This window comes from Aquarana catesbeiana, linkage group LG01 (assembly GCF_042186555.1).
Source record: "Aquarana catesbeiana isolate 2022-GZ linkage group LG01, ASM4218655v1, whole genome shotgun sequence".
In the NCBI taxonomy this organism is placed as follows: domain Eukaryota; kingdom Metazoa; phylum Chordata; class Amphibia; order Anura; family Ranidae; genus Aquarana; species Aquarana catesbeiana.
Window position 1 is genome coordinate 615,025,144 of NC_133324.1, and position 23,920 is coordinate 615,049,063.

Below are 23,920 nucleotides of genomic sequence, written 5' to 3' on the forward strand. Positions count from 1 at the left end.
ACCTGTCCGTGGCTGGGTATGGAAACGAGTGAGGGGAAGATGGCCCCCACCCATCTCCATACTATAGCAAAGCGGAAGTGACGTCAAAACGTCACTTCCGCCCATACGTCTTAAAGGGCCATTTTTCTGGGGTTTTTTATTGCATTTAAGTCCAAATATGAGATCTGAGGACTTTTTGACCCCAGATGTCATATTTAAGAGGACCTATTACAAGGGATGTTTACATTCCATGTAATAGGAATAAAAGTGACCCATTTTTAAAAACAAAAAAAAAACAGTGAAAAAATAAATAAAATCAAGTAAAATAAATAATAATAAAAAAAATTTTTTTAAAGCACCCCGTTTCGATGAGCTCACGCACAGAAGCGAACGCATATGTGAGTAGTGCCCGCATATGAAAATGGTGGTCAAACCACACATGTGAGTCATCGCTGCAATCGTTAGAGCGAGAGCAATAATTCTAGCCCTAGACCTCCTCTGTAACTCAGAACATGCAACCTGTAGAATTTTTTAAACGTCGCCTATAAAGATTTTTAAGGGTAAAAGTTTGACGCCATTCCACAATTTTGAAGCATGACATGTTGGATATCAATTTACTCAGTGTAACATTATCTTTCACAATATAAAAAAAATTGGGCTAAATTTACTGTTGTCTTATTTTCTCATTCAAAAAAGTGAATTTTTTCCAAAAAAAAGTGCGCTTGTAAGAACGCTGCGCAAATACGGTGCGACAAAAAGTATTGCAATGACCGCCATTTTATTCTCTAGGGTGTTAGAAAAAAAATGTATAATGTTTGGGGGTTCTAAGTAATTTTCAAGCAAAAAAACTTGTTTTTAACTTGTAAACACCAAGTCTGAAAAAGAGGCCTGGTCTTTAAGTGGCTACAGTTGCACAAGCAAGATGTTTTTTTTCTCTTTGTGTTAAGGTTTTACATGAATAAATAATAGCTGCCCATTGTAACCAACCCTGTCAGTGGGAAATGATTTGTCTCAACACTCTTTTGCTACCATTGCAGCACAGCCTTTTCTGTTAAAAGGACACTAAAGGGTTGTTTTTGGGTTTAATACCACTTTAACAAATACTAGAAAATAAAAGGCAGCCTGGGCTAAAAGGCTAAAAGCAATAAAAAAAAACCCTCCCCCACCTCATTTCTCTAAATCAATTATAGAGTTTTGTGTAGTTTGTTAATGGGACATAAAACCTAAAGTGTGTGTTATGGAAAGTATGGTGTCTGCTTGAATAGAATATACCCACTGGTGAGGTAAAAATGTAATAATCATTGAGATCTGATTGTCTGATGTTATACCTAACCACGAGCGTCCGACAGATTTTCAGCAAAAAAACTTTTCCATGTAAATACAATTTTCAGACTACTTTCCATCCCTCCATGTAATAAATCTGACATGTTCCACCTCCCGGTCTCACTTTCGACAGTCCCTGTATAATCAGCAATTTTTTATTATGAATGGTCACACCTCAATACCATTTTCACAAGTAGGTGGCACCAGAAGACAGTGCAGGCACAGGGAAGGAAAATGTAAGCTTTGCCCACAAAATTCTGTGAGATAACTCATGGCAAACCTAGAGTACCTTGAAATTTTGTAGTACCACTAACTGTGCTTGAACATTGCTAAAGCATTGCTGGTAACCCATACTATGATATTTGTCTGTTTTTCTTATACATCTTGACATCCAATGAATCCAAATATTAATTCTTGCAATCTGAAAGCTGAATGTCACCAATTCTATGGTGTAAGCAGCCCCCATCATCAACAAATCATACTTTTTATTACTTACAGCAATGATATTTTGTAGAAAAGAACGAGCCAGACATATCAAGTCTTGTGGCAATGCTTTATAAAATTCTGTACACTTTCTTTTGGTCATAGGCAAGTTGGTTGGCACAAACATCTAAAGCCACAAGTATCATCCTATAATGTTTTTTTGTTTTTTTTATTTCCATTCCCTGTCAACATGGGAATAGGGACAATTAATATACAAAATAAGCCGATGATAGCACAATGCGCAAAAATATTGTATTACATTTTAAGTGCAAGGATATATATTGACTTCATATAAAGCTCGACTGCAACAACATATCAGTTTGCTGTTTTAAATACAATACTTGCAATATTATTATTCTTGGAATACAATTCTGTTTTAAACATAACACTTTTTTTTATAATCTATGTACACATATCCAGTTTTAACACTTGACAGTAGCAATATGGATTATGTAATAATAGAATGGACTTGGTTAGGCAGATACTGAGGATGATGCTGATTCTTTTTTTATTTTTTTTTGCCTGCTCTCTACATGGTACCTAGAAATAGAGTGCTAATCTTGGTCAGGTGACCAGCCACCTGAAGACCATCCACTATGGCTGCTTCTCACTGTCCAACATACTTTGGCCCACTTTACTGAATCCATATTGTGTTCCCTCTCTCTGGCCTACGTGGTTCCACTGTGAGGTCACCAAAAGTTGAGAAAAACTGTTCCATCTCCTTCTGCAACATGTCGTTTCTTTTCTCGGCATCCTCTTTTGCACGTTCTGCATTCCTCATTTTAATTTCCACCATAGTGTACTTCTTTCTTTCCTGCTCCAGTTCCTCTTGAAGGGCTACTACTTCTGTCTCCAGAGTTAGATTCCTTTGTTCCATGCTGTGGAGATGTACAACATTGTTATTAAAAGGTATGTTTTGATATGCTTTTTAGTTTAAAAAGTACATTACATTTGAACTGGCCTTGTCTAGTGTAATGTAAAAACATTATATATTATCTACCAAGTTGCCTTAGCAACACAGCCAGTGGTGTGACAATTTTATCTTTAGTATTACTGGTGGGATTTAACATACAATATAAAATTTACATTGATGTAATCACAAGTCATCTAGTTGCAATTGCAGAGCAAGAAATAAAACACAATGTCAGTCTAATGACATTTACCAGTTGTTTTTTTTCCTAAGAAAGTGGATATGAAATATGTGCTCGGAGTGGAATCCCAGCTTGCAACTGCACAATGGATGAAGTCAGATAGTTATCACAGCAGCAACTATCAGCTTTCTGATTCAACCCGACCCCGGACAAAACTGAAGTATCAGGGTTAAAAAACCAACTAAGGGGTCTAAAATGTACTTCAAATGCTGTAGAATTCTTATACTCAGATGCCTGCTAAATGGAAGCACTAGAAATGGGAGCACTAGCAGATTACTCTTTGGTTTGTTTGGTGTGATAAGTTCAATTGTAATTCATCACTCTAAATGACACCAAACTCTTTATATGGTTACTTTACAGTAGCCATATAAAAAATTTAGTAGCATAATGGTAAGGCTAGGGCTTAATAAGTATGTGAGAATAATGGTAATAGAGGCTGATTATCATTCCAAAATTTCCACAACTTTCACAATTAAAGAGACACTGTCAACTTGGAGAAGAGGGTGATTTTCACCCCGTTCAATCAGAGAACACCCTGTGTTCATTGAAGAAAATATAAGGCGATCTATGAATGGTGATGAAAGCCCCCTATGGTCAGTATGCCCTGGGGCTGGCTCTCAAACAGAACTTTAGCAGGACCTAGAAGATCATAGCTATCACTGTTGTAGCACCAACTACTATAGTGATCTCCAACTTCACCAGTGGTCCATCACATTAGAGTAATCCATACTTACATTGTGCCAAGCTGGACCAATAAAGCATGCAATACACAAAATTCCTGAATTTCAGCTTAAGACTCCATGCACACTAGTGTTTTTTTAAGCTCCTAGAAGCTGTTATGAGCATTTTTTTCTGCTCCTAGAAGTTAATAGTGTTATCCTATGTGTCAAGCACACTATCTTATGCTAGAAGTATTTTTCAAGCTTCAGTGTTTAGGAGCAGAAAAAAACGTTTTTGTAGAGTTTTTGGAAGCGTTTTCCAGGAGAACAAAAAAGAAAACGCTGAACGCCCCTATACGCTCCTAACAGCTTTTTTCAAGTGTTTTTTTTTTTCTTCATGTACTGTAAAAACGTGAATAAAATACTAATGCTCCCAAACGCTTCTTAAAGCTAATAAAATTCTACCATTATCAGTGTTTTTCATCCAGAGTTTCTTTATAGTGTTTTTTGAGCTTATAAAAAAATGCTAGTGTGCATGGAGCCTTATGCCATGTACACACGAGCGGACTTTTCGACAGCAAAGGTCCGACGGAACAAAGCCGCCGGACAATTCGATCATGTGTGGGCTTTATCGGACCTTTGCTGTCTAAAAATCAGACAGACTTTAGTTTTAGAACATGTTTCAAATCTTTCCAATGGACTCGAGTCCGGTCGAAAAATCCATTTGTCTGTATGCTAGTCCGACGGACAAAAAACAAAAAACAAAAAGGATAAATGGCGCGAGAACATACAAACAAGCTAGAATGAAGTAATACACATTCATATGACTACAAACTCTTTTCATTGTTGGCTATCATGGTAGAAAATTAAAGCTATATTGAGAACCCAGAGACATTTTCCAGGAACCAACTTAAAATAAATCTGTGCTTTGCCCATGTAGGGCAAAAGCAACAGGTAACTTTAGCACCCAATCCCCCTCCTGTATATACTTTTCTTTAATCATCTGCAAATACATACCGCACTGGGAGTGAAGAGAAATATCTAGTACCTCTGGGTATAGTGAAACATGTGGCTCACTTCCCTGTCCACCTGTCTCCCATATCACAGTATTTATGATTGGCAATTAGCTGATTAGGTAATACCACTGCTCTTGGAGACAAACACAGCAGCTGGGGATTGAAGTCTAGGTAAGTATAAGATGCTGCGTATGTTCATTTTAATAAAAAATTGCAACAAGAACATGGAATATATAGTATAGAAAATGTTAACAACCCTAGTAATAATACCTTTTTACTCTGGTCTCATACTCCATTTTCTGTTTTGACATTTCCTGCTTTAAACTGGATACAAGGCTGTGAAGTGCACTGTGGTTGCTTGAATTGCTCACTACAAAAGTCTCACTGTTGTCACTGCTGCTGGTAGCCCTGCTGCTGTGACCCCCAGCACTTCGTCTGTCAAATTTGCTCTCAAAGTCTGCTGCATTAGTAATATCCTCAATGACTGGCCCATCTAACACAGGGTCCTCAAAGGTACCGCCATAAAAGTCCTGCTCAGGACAGGTTGTTGTGGAGGAGCGGCAGGAATTGGAGTTTTCAGGAAGAGAGATTTCACATGATGATGTTGACCATGTTGCACTGTCCACACTTTGCTTATCATCAGAGTTCATCATAAACTGCTGGTGAACATTATCATATGTGGATAATCTGTGCTGCTGCAGCACTGATTCACCTGTAGAGTCTTTTTGTTTGTTATCTCTTAATGTCACATATCCATTGGGCAGCCAGCTTGTGGTTCGACTGTTCAAAGCATTGCTCATTGTGTCTGTGCTGGACACTCCCATTTTTACAGCACCATTCTGTACACTGTGAGTACCCATTTTGGTTCCTGAACTTTTGAGAGAAGAGGTTCTTCTAGCCTGTAAGGTACCGTTGGGTAAAGAATGGTGCTTGTCATGGACTTCTACAGAGCTGCTGAAAGACCCGTTGGTGACAATCCCACTACCTTTGTTAAAAGCTGGATTTTTTTTCACCATTAGTGGTGGACTTCGTGTAACATCCAGTTTGTGAATGCTGTTTCTTGGGCTGCTGGATTTACTTCCTGAGAGTACAGTGGGAGACCCATTTTCAACACTTGACCTTTGTGGAGAATCAGACTTCTCCCAGGAGCAACGTCTCACTGCTATATCCTTGGTATTATTGTTCTCCTTGTTCTGTATTTGGCCTAGAAGCATCTTTTTTTGCAGCTCAATGTTGTTGTTGGTCAGTTCTGGGCCAGCATCAATCTGAACATCAGCATCTTTGGGGAAAAGGATTTCGTGTTCACTTATCATCACTGCCATTAACTGCTGCACAACTACTGTACCTGGAAAACAAAGGATGGAAACTAAGTTTTAAACCACACCAACTCTAAAAAGGGTCTCAGTCAGAGGGAAACAGTTAATAAAGGTTAATTAAATCTCATTAGTAAAATGTGGGAATCTTGAGTGAAAATTGTATGAATTTTGTGTACATATACGCCATATTTTATAGTGGGCCATTGCAAAGAGCTCTGGACAATTTGTGCATGTAATCAATTTTAGATTGAAGAATGCACAACTTATCACATTAAAAAAACACATTTATTTAAATTGTGCCAAGTTCAAGACCTAGGCCTTCAACATGGAGTGCAGTGCAGTGCAGGTCTTAGAAGCTGGACTTCAGGCAAAAAAAAAATGTTTCCCATGGAGTACAGCTGTGCCAGCACTACACAGTTTGACTTCTCATTTTTTTGGAGGGGAGAGGAAAGCAGAGATATACTTACCTAATCCTCCAATTCTTTCAGTACAAGACCAGTCTGACATCCACGCCCTCCATCAGTCCTGAATAGTGGACTGTTCCTGATGTCCTCACGCCCAGAGCAGGCTCCATAGACCAGAAACAGTCCACGCTGGACAGTGGGGGAGCAATGTTTTCCGGAGATGAGTATAAGCTTGCTGTTCACCCCTAGACAAAACAAGCAATTAACACATGCAGTACAGGCACAGCCTCACTGCATGGCGAAAAAGAAAAAAAAAAAGTGCCCAGGGTTCAGCTTGAAGTCCAAGGAAACAGCATTATTTATTTCGCATTGGCCATACTTAGTCAAGGGTTTCATCAGAAGCCTGTATGAAATGTTGCACTTTAAAAGACACACAAAAAAGTGCAAACAAAACCCAGCATGTTCATGGTACATGCAGCAGACATCAAACAGGGACTTATGTATGCTTTTGCTTACACTTTTTATGAAAAGCATAAAGAAACAAAAAAGCCCATGTCTATTCTCTATTAATAGGACAATAAAAATGCAGCAACCATAAATTACAGTGCCTTGAAAAAGTATTCATACCCTTGAAATTTTCCACATTTTGTCATGTTAAAACCAAAAACGTGAATGTATTTTATTGTGATGTTATGTGATCGACCAACACAAAAGTGCACATAATTGTGAAGTGGAAGAAAAATGATAAATGGTTTTCAAAATATTTTACAAATAAATATCTGAAAAGTGCGGCGTGCGGCGTGTGGCGTGCGGCGTGCATTTGTATTTACCTCCCCTGAGTCAATACTTTGTAGAACCACCTTTCACTGAAATTACAGCTGCAAGTCTTTTTGGGGATGTCTCTACCAGCTTTGTACATCTAGAGAGTGACATTTTTGCCCATTCTTCTTTGCAAAATAGCTTAAGCTCTGTCAGATTGGATGGAGAGTGTCTGTGAACAGCAATTTTCAAGTCTTGCCACAGATTCTCAATTGGATTTAGGTTTGGACTTCGATTGGGCCATTCTAACACATGAATATGCTTTGATCTAAATCATTCCACTGTATCTCTGGCTGTATGTTTAGGGTCGTTATTCTGCTGGAAATTGAACCTCCTCCCCAGTCTCAAGTCTTTTGCAGACTAACAGGTTTTCTTCCAAGATCGCCCTGTATTTGGCTCCATCCATCTTCCCATCAACTCTGACCAGCTTACCAGTCCCTGCTGAAGAAAAGCATCCCCAAAACATGATGCTGCCACCACCATGTTTCACGGTGGAGATGGTGTGTTCAGGGTGATGTGCAGTGTTAGTTTTCTTTTAGGCAAAAAAGTTAAATTTTGGTCTCATCTGACCAGAGTGCCTTCTTCCACATGTTTGCTGTGTCCCCCATATGGCTTCTCGCAAACTACAAATGGGACTTCTTATGGCTTTCTTTCAACAATGGCTTTCTACTTGCCATTCTTCTTCAATTCTTCAATAAAGGCCAGATTTGTGGAGTGCACGACTAATAGTTGTCTCACACCTGAGCTGTGGATCTCTGCAGTTCCTCCAGAGTTACCATGGGCCTCTTGGCTGCTTCTTTGACTAATGATCTCCTTGCCCGGCATGCCAGTTTAGCTGGACAGCCATGTCTTGGTAGGTTTGCATTTGTGCAAATAATGGGATAATGGATTGAACAGTGCTCTGTGAGATGTTCAAAGCTTGGAATATTGTTTTATAACCCAACCCTGCTTTAAACTTCCCCACAACTTTATCCCTGACCTGTCTGGTGTGCCTTTGTGATGCTGTTTGTTCACTAAGGTTCTCTAACACACCTCTGAGGGCTTCACAGAACAGCTGTATTTTATATTGAGAATAAAGTACACACAGGTGAACTCTATTTACTACTTAGGTGATAGGGATGAGCCGAACACCCCCCTGTTCGGCTTGCACCAGAACTTGCGAACAGGAAAAAAGTTTGTTCGAACACGCAAACGCCGTTAAAGTCTATGGGACACGAACATGAATAATCAAAAGTGCTAATTTTAAAGGCTTATATGCAAGTTATTGTCATAAAAAGTGTTTGGGGACCTGGGTCCTGCCCCAGGGGACATGGATCAATGCAAAAAAAAGTTTTAAAAACGTCCGTTTTTTCAGGAGCAGTGATTTTAATAATGCTTAAAGTCAAACAATAAAAGTGTAATATCCCTTTAAATTTCATAGCTGGGGGGTGTCTATAGTATGCCTGTAAAGGGGCGCATGTTTCCCATGTTTAGAACAGTCTGACAGCAAAATGACATTTCGAAGGAAAAAAGCCATTTAAAACTACTCGCGGCTATTGCATTGCCGGTCCGACAATACACATTGAAGTTAATTGATAAAAACGGCATGGGAATTCCCCACAGGGGAACCCTGAACCAAAATTAAAAAAACATTGACGTGGGGGTCCCCCTAAATTCCATACCAGGCCCTTCAGGTCTGGTATGGATATTAAGGGGAACCCCGGCCAAATTTCTTTTTTAAAAAATGACGTGGGGGTCCCCCTAAATTCCATACCAGACCCTTCAGGTCTGGTACGGATTTTAAGGGGAACCCCGCACCAAAAAAAAAAAAAAAAAAACGGCGTGGGGTCCCCCCAAAAATCCATACCAGACCCTTATCCGAGCACACAACCTGGCAGGCCGCAGGAAAAGAGGGGGGATGAGAGAGCGGCCCCCCCTCCTGAACCGTACCAGGCCACATGCCCTCAACATTGGGTTGGTTCTTTGGGGTAGCCCCCCAAAACACCTTGTCCCCATGTTGATGAGGACAAGGGCCTCATCCCCACAACCCTGGCCGGTGGTTTTGGGGTCTGCGGGCGGGGGGCTTATCGGAATCTGGAAGCCCCCTTTAACAAGGGGACCCCCAGATCCCGGCCCCCCCCTGTGTGAAATGGTAAGGAGGTACAAAAGTACCCCTACCATTTCACTACAAAACTGTCAAAAATGTTAAAAATGACAAGAGACAGTTTTTGACAATTCCTTTATTTAAATGCTTCTTCTTTCTTCTATCTTCCTTCATCTTCTTCTTCTGGTTCTTCTGGGTCTTCTGGTTCTTCCTCCGGCATTCTCGTCCAGCATCTCCTCCGCGGCATCTTCTATCTTCTTCTCCTCGGGCCGCTCCGCACCCATGGCATGGGGGGAGGCTCCCGCTCTTCTCTTCATCTTCTTCTTCATCTTCTTCTTTTCTTCTCTTCTTCATTTTCTTCTCTGGGCCGCTCCACATTCAAAGCTTGCATGGAGGGAGGCTCCTGCTGTGTGACGGCGTCTCCTCGTCTGACGGTTCTTAAATAACGGGGGGCAGGGCCATCCGGTGACCCCGCCCCCCTCTGACGCACAGGACATGACGGGACTTCCCCGTTATTTAAGAACCGTCAGACGAGGAGACGCCGTCACACAGCGAGAGACTCCCTCCATGCCAGCATGGATGCGGAGCGGCCCGGAGAAGAAAATGAAGAAGACAAGAAGAGAAGAAAAGAAGAAGATGAAGAAGAAGATGAAGAGAAGAGCGGGAGCCTCCCCCCATGCCATGGGTGCGGAGCGGCACGTGGAGAAGAAGATAGAAGACGCCACGGAGGAGATGCTGGATGAGAACGCCGGAGGAAGAACCAGAAGACCCAGAAGAACCAGAAGAAGAAGATGAAGGAAGATATAAGAAAGAAGAAAGAAGAAGCATTTAAATAAAGGAATTGTCAAAAACTGTCTCTTGTCATTTTTAACAATTTTGACAGTTTTTTAGTGAAATGGTAGGGGTACTTTTGTACCTCCTTAACATTTCACATGGGGGGGCCGGGATCTGGGGGTCCCCTTTTTAAAGGGGGCTTCCAGATTCCGATAAGCCCCCCACCCACAGACCCCCACAACCACCGGCCAGGGTTGTGGGGATGAGGCCCTTGTCCTCATCAACATGGGGACAAGGTGTTTTGGGGGCTACCCCAAAGCACCCTCCCAATGTTGAGGGCATGGGGCCTGGTACGGTTCAGGAGGGGGGGGGCGCTCTCTCGTCCCCCCCTCTTTTCCTGCGGCCTGCCAGGTTGCGTGCTCAGTTAAGGGTCTGGTATGGATTTTTGGGGGGACCCCACGCCATTTTTTTTTGGCGTGGGGTTCCCCTTAAAAACCATACCAGACCTGAAGGGTCTGGTATGGAATTTAGGGTGACCCCCACATCATTTTTTTTTTTTAATTTTGGCCGGGGTTCCCCTTAATATCCATACCAGACCTGAAGGGCGAACTTGCGAACAGCCAATGTTCGAGTCGAACATGAGTTCGACTCGAACTCGAAGCTCATCCCTATTAGGTGACTTCTGAAGACAAGTGGTTCCACTAGATTTTAGTTAGGGGTATCAGAGTAAAGGGGGCTGAATACAAATGCACAACACCCTATTTAGATATTTATTTGTAAAAAAATTTGAAAACCATTTGTCATTATTCCTTCCACTTCACAATGTGTTGGTCTATCACATAAAATCCCAATAAAATAAATTTACGTTTTTGGTTGTAACATGACAAAATGTGGAAAATGTCAAGGGGTATGAATACTTTTTCAAGGCACTGTACCCTTTAACTGCACTACACCCAGCAATCTGATTATTTTAAATGACTGCACATCACTGTTATGTGAACCAGTTTATTTGATATATAAGTAAATATTGACCCCCTTGGACTTTCCCACATTTTGTACTGTGACAGCTAAGTAAAATGGACTTGATCAGGATTTTTATCACTGAACTATAAAAAAAATACTGTTAAAATGAAAATAACCTTTAAGACTTAAAAAATGATCTACAAATAAAAAAGAAAAAAAAAAACCCTTGATTGCATATTCACCCCTAGACTGAGAAAATAGGCTGAAAACAACAGCAGTTACATATTTAAAAGAACAGACACCACCAGGGAGTGTAATTTTAGGTGTTACATGATTTAAGAATAAATTTGTTTATGAAAGGTCATAGAGCTTGTTAAGTAACTTTAATTATCAAGACCAAAGAGCTACTGTAACAGTCTATTTCAAACTCAATCACTATGATTTCCAAGCCATAACTATACTGTATACCAGAGTAATTTGGTCTAAAAACTCCCATAAAAACTCCCATAGCACTGCTGTACTTAAATATATCTACAACTGAAATGTTTTTCTTAGTCCCCCTGCAAGGTCCCACAAATAGCTGTTGATCCTACCATCACCTAATGCAGCTTTCTGTGATGATGTGGCAACAATGCTGCATTGCTCTTGAATTCGAAGCAGAGCTTCCACTCTCATACAGGCTGCGCCTGCTTGCCCTACAGTGGGATGGACAAAATGTTGCAGGGGGTGTGGTCACATCTAGTCCTGCCCACTGCTTTATAGATTGGCAGTGCTGCCTCTATTGCTGAAACCTTCCAACTTTGAGCTGCAGTGTCTGACAGTGGGAGTGTGTGAGACTCAAGTGAAAGTGGATTTGACTCAGTCAGGGAAGGTAAATGACATTTTTTGTTTACTTTAGAAGGCTTGTGCATCACATACTGGATTTGGTACTTGTTTAGATTGCAAAGTTTTTTTATATGTCTATTGAAACAGGAGAATTCTGGAGAATTGTTTCAGTTCAAGGCTCCCCATCGTAATTGACTGGTCAATTGATTGATGGTAACTCTAAAAAGGTTGTGGAGATCCTTAACTAAGATTTGGGAAACTGACCATGGGACATTTATAACCTAAATGGATGAGAATAAAGCCATTGCTAAAAAGCAATCCCAACTCAGATTCAGTTTGGAGATTGAGACACAGCAACATGGTGAAAGAAGTTCTCCGGTATGATGAGACCAAAACTGAAATAAAAATGTTATGTGTGGCAGAAAGCCAATAATCACCCTAAAAACAGCATTACCACAATTAAGCATGGTGTTTGCATTATTACGCTGTAGGAATACTTTTCATCAACAGTGTCTGGGATTGAGGATACGATGGATGGCACCAAACAGGACAATCCTAGGAGAAACCCTGTTTCAGTTTAGCAGAGAATTTAAATATACAGAGAGAGGTTGGTTTCAAACTGTAAACCATAATGGCTTCCGTTGGCTTAGTCTAAACCTAAAAGCTACAGTGAGACTCAAAAATTGCTGTTCACCAATGATCTCCATCCACTATGATAAAGCTTCAGCACTTTAGCCATAAGGATAGCCAGAAACTGCAGGGTCTAATATTTGCAAAGTTGTTCGAAATTTGCTGCGAAGGCCTCCCAGCTATAACTACAGCCAAAGGTTGTGCTAGCTGCTGTAGTATATTAGCATTAGGATATAAACATAACGAATAAGTGTGTGCTTTTGCTTTTTTCCACTATTGAGTCACAATACAAGAAATATTACACCTTCAAAACATGTATATTGTATAAATTAATAAAAATCTCAATTAAATGCATTTTAATCCAAGTCAGTTACAATAAAAAACATAGAAAAGTCTACAGGGGTGAATACTAATGCACAGCATTGTATATCAAATATTACAACTACTTTAAAGAATTCTAATCTACTAATGTCTGTAATAACAACAAACAGTATAATGTGTGCTTATGTTCAACCACAGTTGTGCCTGGAATGAGGCTGATGTGAGTGAATGTAACTTTACTTCTAGCATCACAACTAAGGTATGATGAAGTATTTGATCTAATCATAGGATTAGGAGTTAGGTCACAGTAAAAGATGTAAACTAAACAGCACAGCGACAACTGGTGTGCCATGTAATGGGTATTACTTTGTTCATGACTATTTTAGTCAGTGTTGACATCAAATGTTAGGAGGTCATCTTCTTGTCGGCATGAAAAAATGATCAGCATGAAATGAGATTGATATCAGTTTTAATATAAATGGTAAGTGATGATGTCACTGTTCAAGAAATAGTGCAGAATGCCTGCCTAAGGTAGGACATAAAAGAATGAGATAACAGAACCATATGTAAGAAATTAAGCTGAGTCCATTGTGGCATTAGTTAATAAATCAAATCTGTGTCAGGGAGAACTCGATAAAGTGGCTGAATTTGCAGAACCCTGCTATCACCCGCTGGCTTCCATTGACCTTCTGTTGTTGGAGCTCCCTACCATCCCCTGCAGCTGCTGCTTGCTGACACAGGGGAGCCACAGCTCATATCACATGACAGCACTGAAGCTGATTAAAAATAGTGGTATTTACACAGATCTATTTCCAACAAGTATACAGCAAGGATAGCCCATACTTCTGCTTTAAGTAGTTTAAAGATTTGTCACATTAAAGCCTAATTTCACATAGGAATGACCTAAGAGGTACATCAGCTGTACTGTAATTGTATAAATTATATGTGTTAGTCTCAGAATATATTCTTCATGCAAAACTAATTTTACAATTTAGGAGCAATGTCATTGTGTAGTATATATACACACACAAAACACATTGTTTACAGAAAATAATATACTCCATAATCTAATTTAGCAAATCTAAAATTTAGTCATAGGCCATTGACTCTCTAAACCTTCTAAACAAAAAGGTCAGTGTACTTCTATTCAGACTTAGAGGGGCTGGACTGTGGTCACATGGGAGTAGAAAATGTCCTGGCATCAGTGGGTGTAAACAATGCCTCAGGCTTGGTGACCCCATCATTGGTATCACTAGGGGGAATACTGGGAGGAATTCTACCCCATCTTTGGTGTCAGTGACAGTAAATATACCCAACTGTTGGTGTCAATAGAAGGAATTATGCCTAACTGCTTCCTATCAGTGGGAGGAATAGTGCCTTAGTGCCAGATAAAGACTAGCATAGGGCCACATTTGGCCTGCAGGCTGCAGTTTGGAGACCGCTGGCATAGGCAAACAGCCAAACACACTGTCGCACTAAAAATATGTGAACAGTCTTGGCAGTCTAACTATTGTGTCATTTTGTTAAATGTGTATTTTAATCCAAACAGCTCTGCCAGCCATGCTAAGTCTTAACCATTTCATTTTTTGCACTGCAGTTAACGCAGCAAAGCCTGGCCAAACTGTGATTGGAGAGAGAAGGAACAACTCTTGACTGATAAATGACTAATAAAGTTACCTCTTTGTTCTCTCCTCCATTCACCATCTTAAAGTGTATTTACACAATTGCTGAACATATAATCTTTGTTATATGTTCTCATTCATACAGTCTACCTTAAAGAAATTAAAAAACAATATTACTTACCTTTATAGTTGTTTGTTTGAAGCAGGGCTATACATATGACTCTGTAGGCAGTCTGGAATAGTTCAAACTAGCTTGCAATGTCCAGTTTTGGGGACAAATGCAGGGACATTTATTTTTATGTTCAATAATATACAATGTACCACCCAAGCCTCGAGATCTTTAATCACTTTTTAGGACAGACAGTGTGCACATCTATTGCAGCATGATCTGTCACCTACTGTGTCCACATCTTCAAAAAACTTGCCATACCTCTTATTATATACCTTGGACTGCAAACTTTCCAAAAAGGGGTAATTTGGGGGATATTGTCCTGGAATTTGTCAGGCCACAAGAAATTAAGTAGGCCATCTACATCAGGACTGATCGATTTTCAGATGCCTGTTATATACCATAGTTTGTGAACTTTATAACTTTCCTACAGACTATAATATACTCTGATTTGGCCTAAATTTATGAAGAACGATTACTTAATTGCAAAATTTTATAACAGAAATTAAGAAAAATGTTTGGTCTTTTTTCGTTTATTTAGCAAAAAAATAAAAAAAACCTGTGGTGATTAAATACCCCAAAAGAAAGCTCTATTTGTGTGAAAAAAAAATTATAAAAATATCATATGGGTACAGTGTTCCATGACCATGTAATTTTCATTTAAAATGTGACAGCGTTGAAAGCTGAAAGTTGACCTGGGCAGAAAGGAGGTGAAAGTGCCCAGTATTGAAGTAGTTAAAAACTGACAACGTAGATCTGCCAATACAGTACACACAGTCCCTTCCTTAACATTACATAGAAGTGGAAAGCTATGTAGAATTAGGCAAGTAAAAAGGTAAACAGCAACCTTTAAAATCGGTTTTTATTAACCACTTCAATACTGGGCACTTTCACCCTCTTCCTGCAGATAGAGCTATCTTTTGGTGGTATTTAATCACCACTGGGTTTTTCAATTTTTTGCTAAAAAGTTTTTCTTCAATTCTGTTATAAAATGTTGTAAATAAGTTTTCTCCTTCACTGATGTGCACTTATGGGCACTGATGAGGAGACACTAACATGCAGCACTGAAGGGCACTGATAGGCGGCACTGATATGCAGCACTGATGGGCACTGATAGGCGGCACTGATATGCAGCACTGATGGGCACTGATTGCCGGCACTGATGGGCAATGATAGGTGGCACTGATGGGCAACAATGATGGGCACTTATAGGCAACACTGATGTGCACTGATAGGCAGTACTGATGGGTGGACTTGATAGGCAATGATGGGCAGCACTGATGTGCACTGATAGACGGCACTGATGAGGAGGAACTGACAGGCATCACTGATAGGCACTAAAAGGCATCACTGATGGACACTGATTGGCATCACTGGTGGGAACTGATTGGCATCACTGGTGGGCCCTGGTGGGCATTGCTGCTGGGGCTGCACTGATAATCACTGCACTGATAAGTACAGATTCCCCCTGTCAGGATAGCCACTTATTGGCTCTCCTCTACTCATGCTCTGTCAGCGTGAATAAAGGAATGCTGATAACTGGTTCTTCCTAGTTACTCTGTGATCAGCTGTGATTGGACACAGCTGATCACATGGTAAAGGGCCTACGTCATAGGCTCTTTACCGTGATCGGAGATGTGGTGTGTCGGAGCATCCCGGCGGTGCGCATGAGCGGCTTGTTCTGAAGGATGTCATATGATGAACGGGAGAGCCACAGTTCGGCTGTCATTTTGCTATAGGCCGGGCGAGATATGGTTAAAATATGCTATGCAAATGGGAACATGTAACAAATGTGAAGTTGCTGCAAAAATGGAAATACACTTTAAGATTCAAAGTATTGTACAATGCAATCAAGCCTTGTTAGCCTACAGTTCTGTTTCTCCTCTCCCAGTCTAAATGCTGATATAGTACACTGGATTACAGGGAGCTGATATAAAGACAAAATGAGATACTATACAATATTAATGTATGTATTTGCAATAAATGGGACTTTTTGTATTTAATACTTAAGCTAACACTTTTTTTTTTATATAGGAAGTGGGATGTACTATTACTTATGGTTATTAAATACACGTGTTTTTATTAAAAAAAAGTTTAATTGATGTGTCAGTAGCATTTTCCAAAACTATTATGAATCTTACCCTCCATTATAGTCATTGGATCCTCCACTTTGGGACGCAGGATATTAGGCCCAAAGACTGTAGCCAAGTTCTGAACACTCATTTTATTCACTCCAGAATAGGACTGTACCTCATCTAAGAATCTGTTATGTACAGAAATAATCAGAAATAATATATAATTAGGGCACAGGTATAATTTACTACAGATAAATGGAACAAAGCTGGACTTTTGCTCTGGAGACAAAATGTAAGGCTTGGGGCAGTTTTTTAACTCTTTCACTTAAAATTCACAATGGTCAAAACAAAAATTACAATTGTCACATGTCATGTACAGTACATACATTTTTCTAAAAGTGTGGAAAACTGCCATCTGAAGTGACTGTTCAATCACATACAGTTACTGTTTGGGTATTCTGACAGCCACGGCAAGGGAGATTTCTCCATTCATGCTGTTTAGCACCAATGGAGGAATCTATTATGTTAGTATGCCTAACCTAACACTTGGAATTGGTAAAGCAGGAAAGCAAGAATTGCAACACATGTTCAGTGTTTATCACAATGAAAAATGTAAAACATTTTACACAAAGCACTTGGGAAACAGGTTCCATGTTTTGGTGTTAGCATGCTGGGTGCCTCATGTAAAAATTACAGGGCACTGAGGTCCCTTTGGATTGTACTAATGTTTAAAATCTCTATGGCTGGGACATAGACAGCATTCAGTTCTAGTAGAGGACTGAATCCTGCGCCATTCTAAAAAAAGAGAAATACATTTTGGCAGGGGTTGTATTTTGATATTTTTTATCTACTTGATCTTACAATAAAACTTTTATGTTTATTCAAATATTAATTTATAACCTTTGTATCTTGGAACCACACAACAGTGTTGTATAGCAGGGATAATGAAAATGAGGCTCAAATAAAGCAGTTTTATTATTTCTAAAGTACCCATTAGAGTACTTGTCATATCAGTGTATTTCTTTGAATTACACATCTGCAATCAAACATAGCACTATATCCAATAATCAATCAGAGACTTTTTCACATGGATTACAGATATCATTACCTGATAGATTGCTACAGAGAATGAAAGGGCAGCTAAGGCCAACAAGTTATAAATATAGGCATTGTCTTTGTTCATTAACATAAACATTTTTTATGGTCAATTTTATTTTTTATTTAACTTTACACATATTTAAACTGATGTTTTATAATTTTTACTATTTATATGAAATCTTTATTTTCCAAATAAAGATGTATTACCGATTAAATAAAATTTAAAAAAGAGTTGGAGTCCAGTAGCACTATCTACACACAGCATTCAGTGCTGTGTTCCAGCAGCAAATTCCCGTCTGTTGCAGGAATTAAAAAGTCTTCGGCTGAGGCTTGTCTGCCCAGGAGATGCCTTGTATTTTTATTAAGGAAAACAAGGCTTCCACTGATCGACCGAGGTGGAAACTGCAACATCATCTGCCCACCTCTCCACCTCGGCAAATCAGATGAAGTCTTGTATTCACTGGTAAAAATACAAAGCGTCTCCTGAATAGCAGAGAAGCACTCAGCCCAAGTCTTTTTAATTCCTGCAACAGACGGGAATTTGCTGCTGGAACACAGCACTGAATGCTGTGTGTAGATAATGCTACTAGAATATATTACAGACACACACAGCAGCTACTTTGTTTAATAATGGAAATAAAATTATTTAAACTAGCATGAAATCTGCAATTCTACTTGAAAGTGTTACTAAACCCACAACAGTAAAATCAGTCTGTATATGCAGTAAAGCATGCTTGTTATACATGCTGTGGAACCTAAGGGGTTAATCCTCTGCATTGTGTAAAAAGGCTGCTTGATCCTGTATGCACAGATCCAGTAGCGGCTGGTGTTTTTTTGTTTGGGGGGCAGCAAACAATCAAACCCTCCCCCCCTTGACACTTACCCCATCTAGGTGGAGGGCATCAGGCATTGGCGGGCATTCGAGGAGCAGTGTTGGGGATCGGGCATCCAAGGAGCGGTGGCAGGGATCGGGCATCCAGGCATCGGTGGGGACTGGGTATCCAGGCAGTGGCTCTTCTCCTCCTCGCTTCTGCTGTGCGTCTCCTCCCCTCCGCCTAGGATCGCCTGTCCTTTCAGCCAATCGGGTGATGGGTATCAGATTTGCCGGGAGGATCAGTGTTGCAACAGCGAATATTCATTCACTGTTGAAACACACCTGGTTGGGCTCCAGACGCATCCTCTGCAACCCGAGCCCACCCTATTTTGAAGCCTATTAGATAAGACCTATTAGGTCTAATTAGGTGCTTAAAAAAAAAACCCTGGCTTCTGTAATTCATGTACCCGGTGCCCTGAAAAGGGCCACATGCATGAATAGGGGGTGGCCGTGGAGGGCATGAATCTATCCATTGCATATAGAGGATGGCCTGGAGAGAGGGGGCGGCACCTGGGAGCCCCTGCACAGATCCTCCCCTACCTGCACTGTCCCCCTGGACAAGTCCGGATAAGGCAGAGCCTTTGGAGTCAGGCTGCATATGCTCACTTTGGTATGTATTGCTAGAGAGTTTTTTTTTTTTTTTCCTTGGGAGAGTGTATGTGATCAACACAGGGCTAATCAGCAAGCACTGTCCAGACATGTCCATGCAGAGGGTCAGGAGCCCTGCAGCCTCGTAGGACAGCTCAGTGCAGTATGAAAACTCCTCCAACAAGCTTCATCAGGAACTGATAGAAATCACAAGACTGCTATATACTGCGGATGAGAAAAAGTATTTAGCTGTTTATATTTACTAAAATAATTTCATTTCCATGTTGTGTGTACTGTGGGAGACCAGATATAGTGAATGCAGGCTCCTGGGTTTAGTAACACTTAGTTTAGTAACAAGAAAACACATAAAAAAACTGCCAATATTTTGACCAATACCACCCTACCCTTGAGCATCTTACCTACAGATATATTTCAATAAATTAAAATTAACTGGTGGGAGACTCTTCACTTGTTTTACTAGTTCTGCCATCCCCTGTGGAATACAATAAAAATATTAATTATTACATTATTCTTTTATAAATATGCACCACGCATAAAACTGTATATATTCAATAGCAGTGATAAATGAAGATAACAAATCCCATACTCAATGCTTTTCTAACATGGAGACTTGCTCATAATCTCGGAATCAATGCTTCATGGGAACGGCAGCTGAAACCTATAATTACATCTAAATGCCTCCTACTTATATAAGTGGTTTCATTTTCTGAAACTGCTTATCATACATGATGGAAGCTTACAGTGTTTAGTAGACTGAAAGATTGCAGAATTTTTTTTGACTTTTCACATTTATGCATTTGTTGTAAAATTATCTACAATCCCATTTCTGTTGAGCCCAGAGCTCTGGACAGATCATGTTTTTTAATGGCTGCACCTAGAGAGAATTTTGTATCACAGCATGACATTAAAAAGGTTACTTTCTGTGAAAACCCCAGTACAAAATGATCAAAAGATCCGAAGATATAAGCAGCAGAAGTTACCTTTAAAGCTCATTTGTACCTGTAACTTGTTCCCTGCCCTCTTCATATTTTCAGAGCTTTTCTATTATGAGTACCTTGCCCATCACATTAAAGAGCCAGTAGAGAGATCTGGGATGTGGGAAGGGTGTGTAAAATGATTGCTACTTACAATGTCAAACATACGGAATAATAGATTTTGGGCTTCCATACATCATGCCAATGAAGAAGTACACATGGCAGACTGACAATGCTGCTGGTTGCAAAGCAGCAGCTTTGTGCTGTAAGCCTGCGGCAGGCAGAATTACTGGCATGATCTCCAGGCAAGAAAGTTTTCAAACATGATTTGCCTAAAAATACTGTATAGAGTGAGGCATGATGACTAACATATTCAAAAATGTATTAAAATGTATTTATGCTTTTACATACAGTATACGCAGGTACAGCATCCATTAACACCCAGCAGTCCTGCAGTCCTGGCTCTTACTGTTATATAGCTGCAATGTAACAGTCAAGCTTTTATGGGAAGGTATGCTGGAGGGGTTAATAACACTCAATTTTGGATGAAAACTTTAGTTGTCATAAACAATAAACAATGATGTTTATCGACCTTGCTAAAATATTTCAGCTACATCATAAAAGGTATTTCAAACAAAAGGGACACTGTTTTCAAGGCAACAATTTCCAAATTAGATTTTTTCTTGAAATGTATCCTGTGCTTTTAAGTGGTTTCTGAACCTACAAAATATTATTTAAAAAAAAGGGATAACAAACTATAAAAAAATAAGGGATTGCAAACACAGCGGATATTAGTAACAAGCCATCAGCTCTGGGTTCGATTCACCAGAGGTTTCCTCTACTTAAACGTAGTGTAGAATCCTACTGGTCAGTTTAGGGCTATAGACAAACTACTGTAAAAAAAAGGCATTGGAGGTTGGACACTACCATGGGGGATAAGTACCAATGCAAAAAATAAATAAATAAAAACAGCGGGCGAGAGTCTTTTCATGTGAATTTCATGATGCAAAACTGTCTTGCCACTGGCCAATTTCTTTCAGATTCTTTTTATCAAGCTCTCATTTTCAATTATAAGACCACTAGAGTACAAGCAAGTGTTATACTATAAAAATTAGGAGACCCCAGATGACACAGCAGTGTAAAAGTGGCCAGAAACAAGACAATTTTATATATCAAGGCTAGGCCTAAATTTACGAGACAAAGCGCACAGGCTTGCGTTTTACTACAAGATATAAGATACTGCATAGGATTTAGCAGTGGAAACTTGGCCAGCACCAGGAACGTTTTAACCAGGGATACCATGCCTAACTGGTGTAAACCTAACTTTTATTTAATTTACGAGGATAGGGGGTTGCAGTAAATGTGATTTAGGTGCACACTGTTCTTGTGCTTTTTTTCTTCCATATGATTCAGCAGTGTGCTGCAATAAAAGGCAGATTCAAAAACAGATGGTCAGTAAACAAGTGAATGCTCTGCTTTGAGCACCCCCAACTTAAAAAGCCATAGCAACATAAAGTAAATATAAAAAACACACACAAAACAAACCTCAAAATATCGCCTCTGAAACGAAAGCCAATGTTTTGAAGGGGCCGCAAAAAAAAAGTTTGTTATGGATGGGACAACAACTAAAAGTGACCTACTGACTTTAAATCAACCATAGAATAAAATTAAAGTGCTTGTAAAGGTTCAAGGTTTTTTACCTTCATGTGTTGTATACATAAAGTTAAAAAACCTTCTGTGTTCAGCAGCATCCCCAGCCCTTCCTTAAACTTACCTGAGCCCCATCTCAATACAATGATGTACACGAGAGCCTCAACTCTCCCGGATCGCCCCCTCCTCATTGGCTGAAACAGCAGCGGTAGCCATTGGCTCCCACTACTTTCAATCACAGCCAGTGGCTCAGGAGCAAGCCTGCTCAGGTGCCCCCATAGCAAGCTGCTTGCTGTGGGGGCACTCAGCAGGAGGGAGGAACCAGGTGAGCCGGTGGGGGACCTGAGAAGAGGTGGATCAGGCCTGCTCTGTGCAAAACCATTGCACAGAGCAGGTAAGTATAACATGTTTGTTATTAAACAAATAAAGGCAGCAAAAGGGCTGATTTCCCGAAGAGCTAGCAATAACAATTGAAGTACAATTTTATATTTGACCCTAATCTATGCCTATGTGGTTTGTCAGCTTTTTCTATTCTTTCTCTGCAATAGCTTCTAATTCACTGACACTATGGCTGCTCTGTGGTACCCTGTTTATAGTGAGAGGGCTGACTTAACAACAAATCCCCTTAATTGTGTCTTCCACGCTGGCTAACCATAGTTCAAAGACCATGCAATGCATTATGGTTTAAAAAACTCTTCCTAGAGAATCTGCACATAAATTTGCCAGGACTGTGAATCTCAAACCTGCAGGACTCGTCTCAATCCATGGTAGTAGCGAACCCAAACTTCATTGCTATTAGTAACCAATCTGATTCATCTACATCATGTTACTGACAGTGAAGTGACCAGAAGAATACAAGTGTTTCTCCTGGGAGAGATACATAACAAGAAATTCAATTTTTCAGTAGCTCAGCGATTATGTAATGTTCGGCTGTTACTTACAGATTCCTCCTCTTTGCTCAGCTGTTTTGCACATGAGAGAAAATCCTCATACTTTGAATATGGGATGACAGGCTCTGGCAGCTCACGCAGGTAAAGCTTCAGAAGTGAGGCTACAGTGTGGACATCTGTGTTACTGCAGATAACAGGAAAGCAGGTTATGGCTAATGTTTACAAAGCTGGACGACACATGCATCAGTCTGCAAGCTGGTAACCTGCCCTTCGGGCTCTGCTACATTTTAATATATCATTTTTTTTATTTATCACTGCAAATAAGCTTCTCTTTTCATGTTCCCCTTTGTCTGCATTTGTATTCAAGTCATATGAAATAAACTTGTATATCAGTCATTTCTCTAAAGCAAGTCCCTACTGACAGATGCTCTGTGTGAAATCTGAGCAGCGTTTGTATCATTAAAAAGGAAAAAATTCTCAGGAATTGGAATAATATGTAAGAAGATGGATCATGCTGTATTTAGTGAACAGATTTAAATTGAAAATAAAACATAAAATTGCTACAGTTATGATTGAAATACAGCTATGTGGTTGTCAGCTTTCTTTGATCTAGGGCTCCTTCGCACCAGCCCCATTGGACTGCGTTGGGCAGCATTCTGTTCTAACTATAATGCATCCCAATGCACTACCCCAGGTTAAATATAGGGGTTAGTTACATAAATATCGGGGGTTAGGATCAGGTTAAGGGTTATTTTTAGAGGTAAGGCTCAGATTTAGGGTTAGTAGGCTTTCAAACAAATGATTATTCCAAAATCCGTAATGATTCTGTTTACCAAAATGATTGTACAGAGAATAATTAAGCAATCGTGCCAAATAACGCCTTAGCATTGTTTCCAAGTCTAGATAATGCACACATCATGATTGGATTGATCACAATTGAGGCAGAAACTGAGCAGGCAAAAATATTTTGACCAATGAAAACGCCAAGCTCTACAAATCTATTTTCTGGTAAATATTCATCTAAGAAAATTCTTTTGAAAGTTTTGTTTATTTGGCTTGACAGTCAACTTTATCCTACACCTGTTTCTTCAGATCTCTATGTTATGTCTATTGGTAGCATAATTCCATTGACATTAGGAGTAAAAACTGTCACTAGTAAAAAAAAGCAGGGCCAAAAGTCATTTCATCAAAAAAAATTTGAAGAATTTTTATG

General features: G+C 39.8%; 1 protein-coding gene across 7 annotated transcripts in view; it reads right to left on the reverse strand.

Moving 5' to 3' along the window:
• Nucleotides 1-1,836: 1,836 nt before the first annotated feature.
• The window catches only part of ARHGAP24 (Rho GTPase activating protein 24), a 1,254,786-nt gene continuing 1,232,702 nt past the window's right edge, over nucleotides 1,837-23,920 (reverse strand). For all 7 annotated transcript variants that reach the window (XM_073600031.1, XM_073600040.1, XM_073600022.1 and 4 more), the window contains 5 exons: nucleotides 22,759-22,891; nucleotides 19,592-19,665; nucleotides 16,679-16,800; nucleotides 4,882-5,956; nucleotides 1,837-2,663 (listed from right to left, as the gene is read on the reverse strand). In XM_073600031.1, coding sequence (XP_073456132.1) covers nucleotides 2,420-2,663; nucleotides 4,882-5,956; nucleotides 16,679-16,800; nucleotides 19,592-19,665; nucleotides 22,759-22,891 — 1,648 coding nt within the window. In that variant the 3' untranslated portion in view covers nucleotides 1,837-2,419. The remainder of the gene's footprint in view (nucleotides 2,664-4,881; nucleotides 5,957-16,678; nucleotides 16,801-19,591; nucleotides 19,666-22,758; nucleotides 22,892-23,920) is intronic.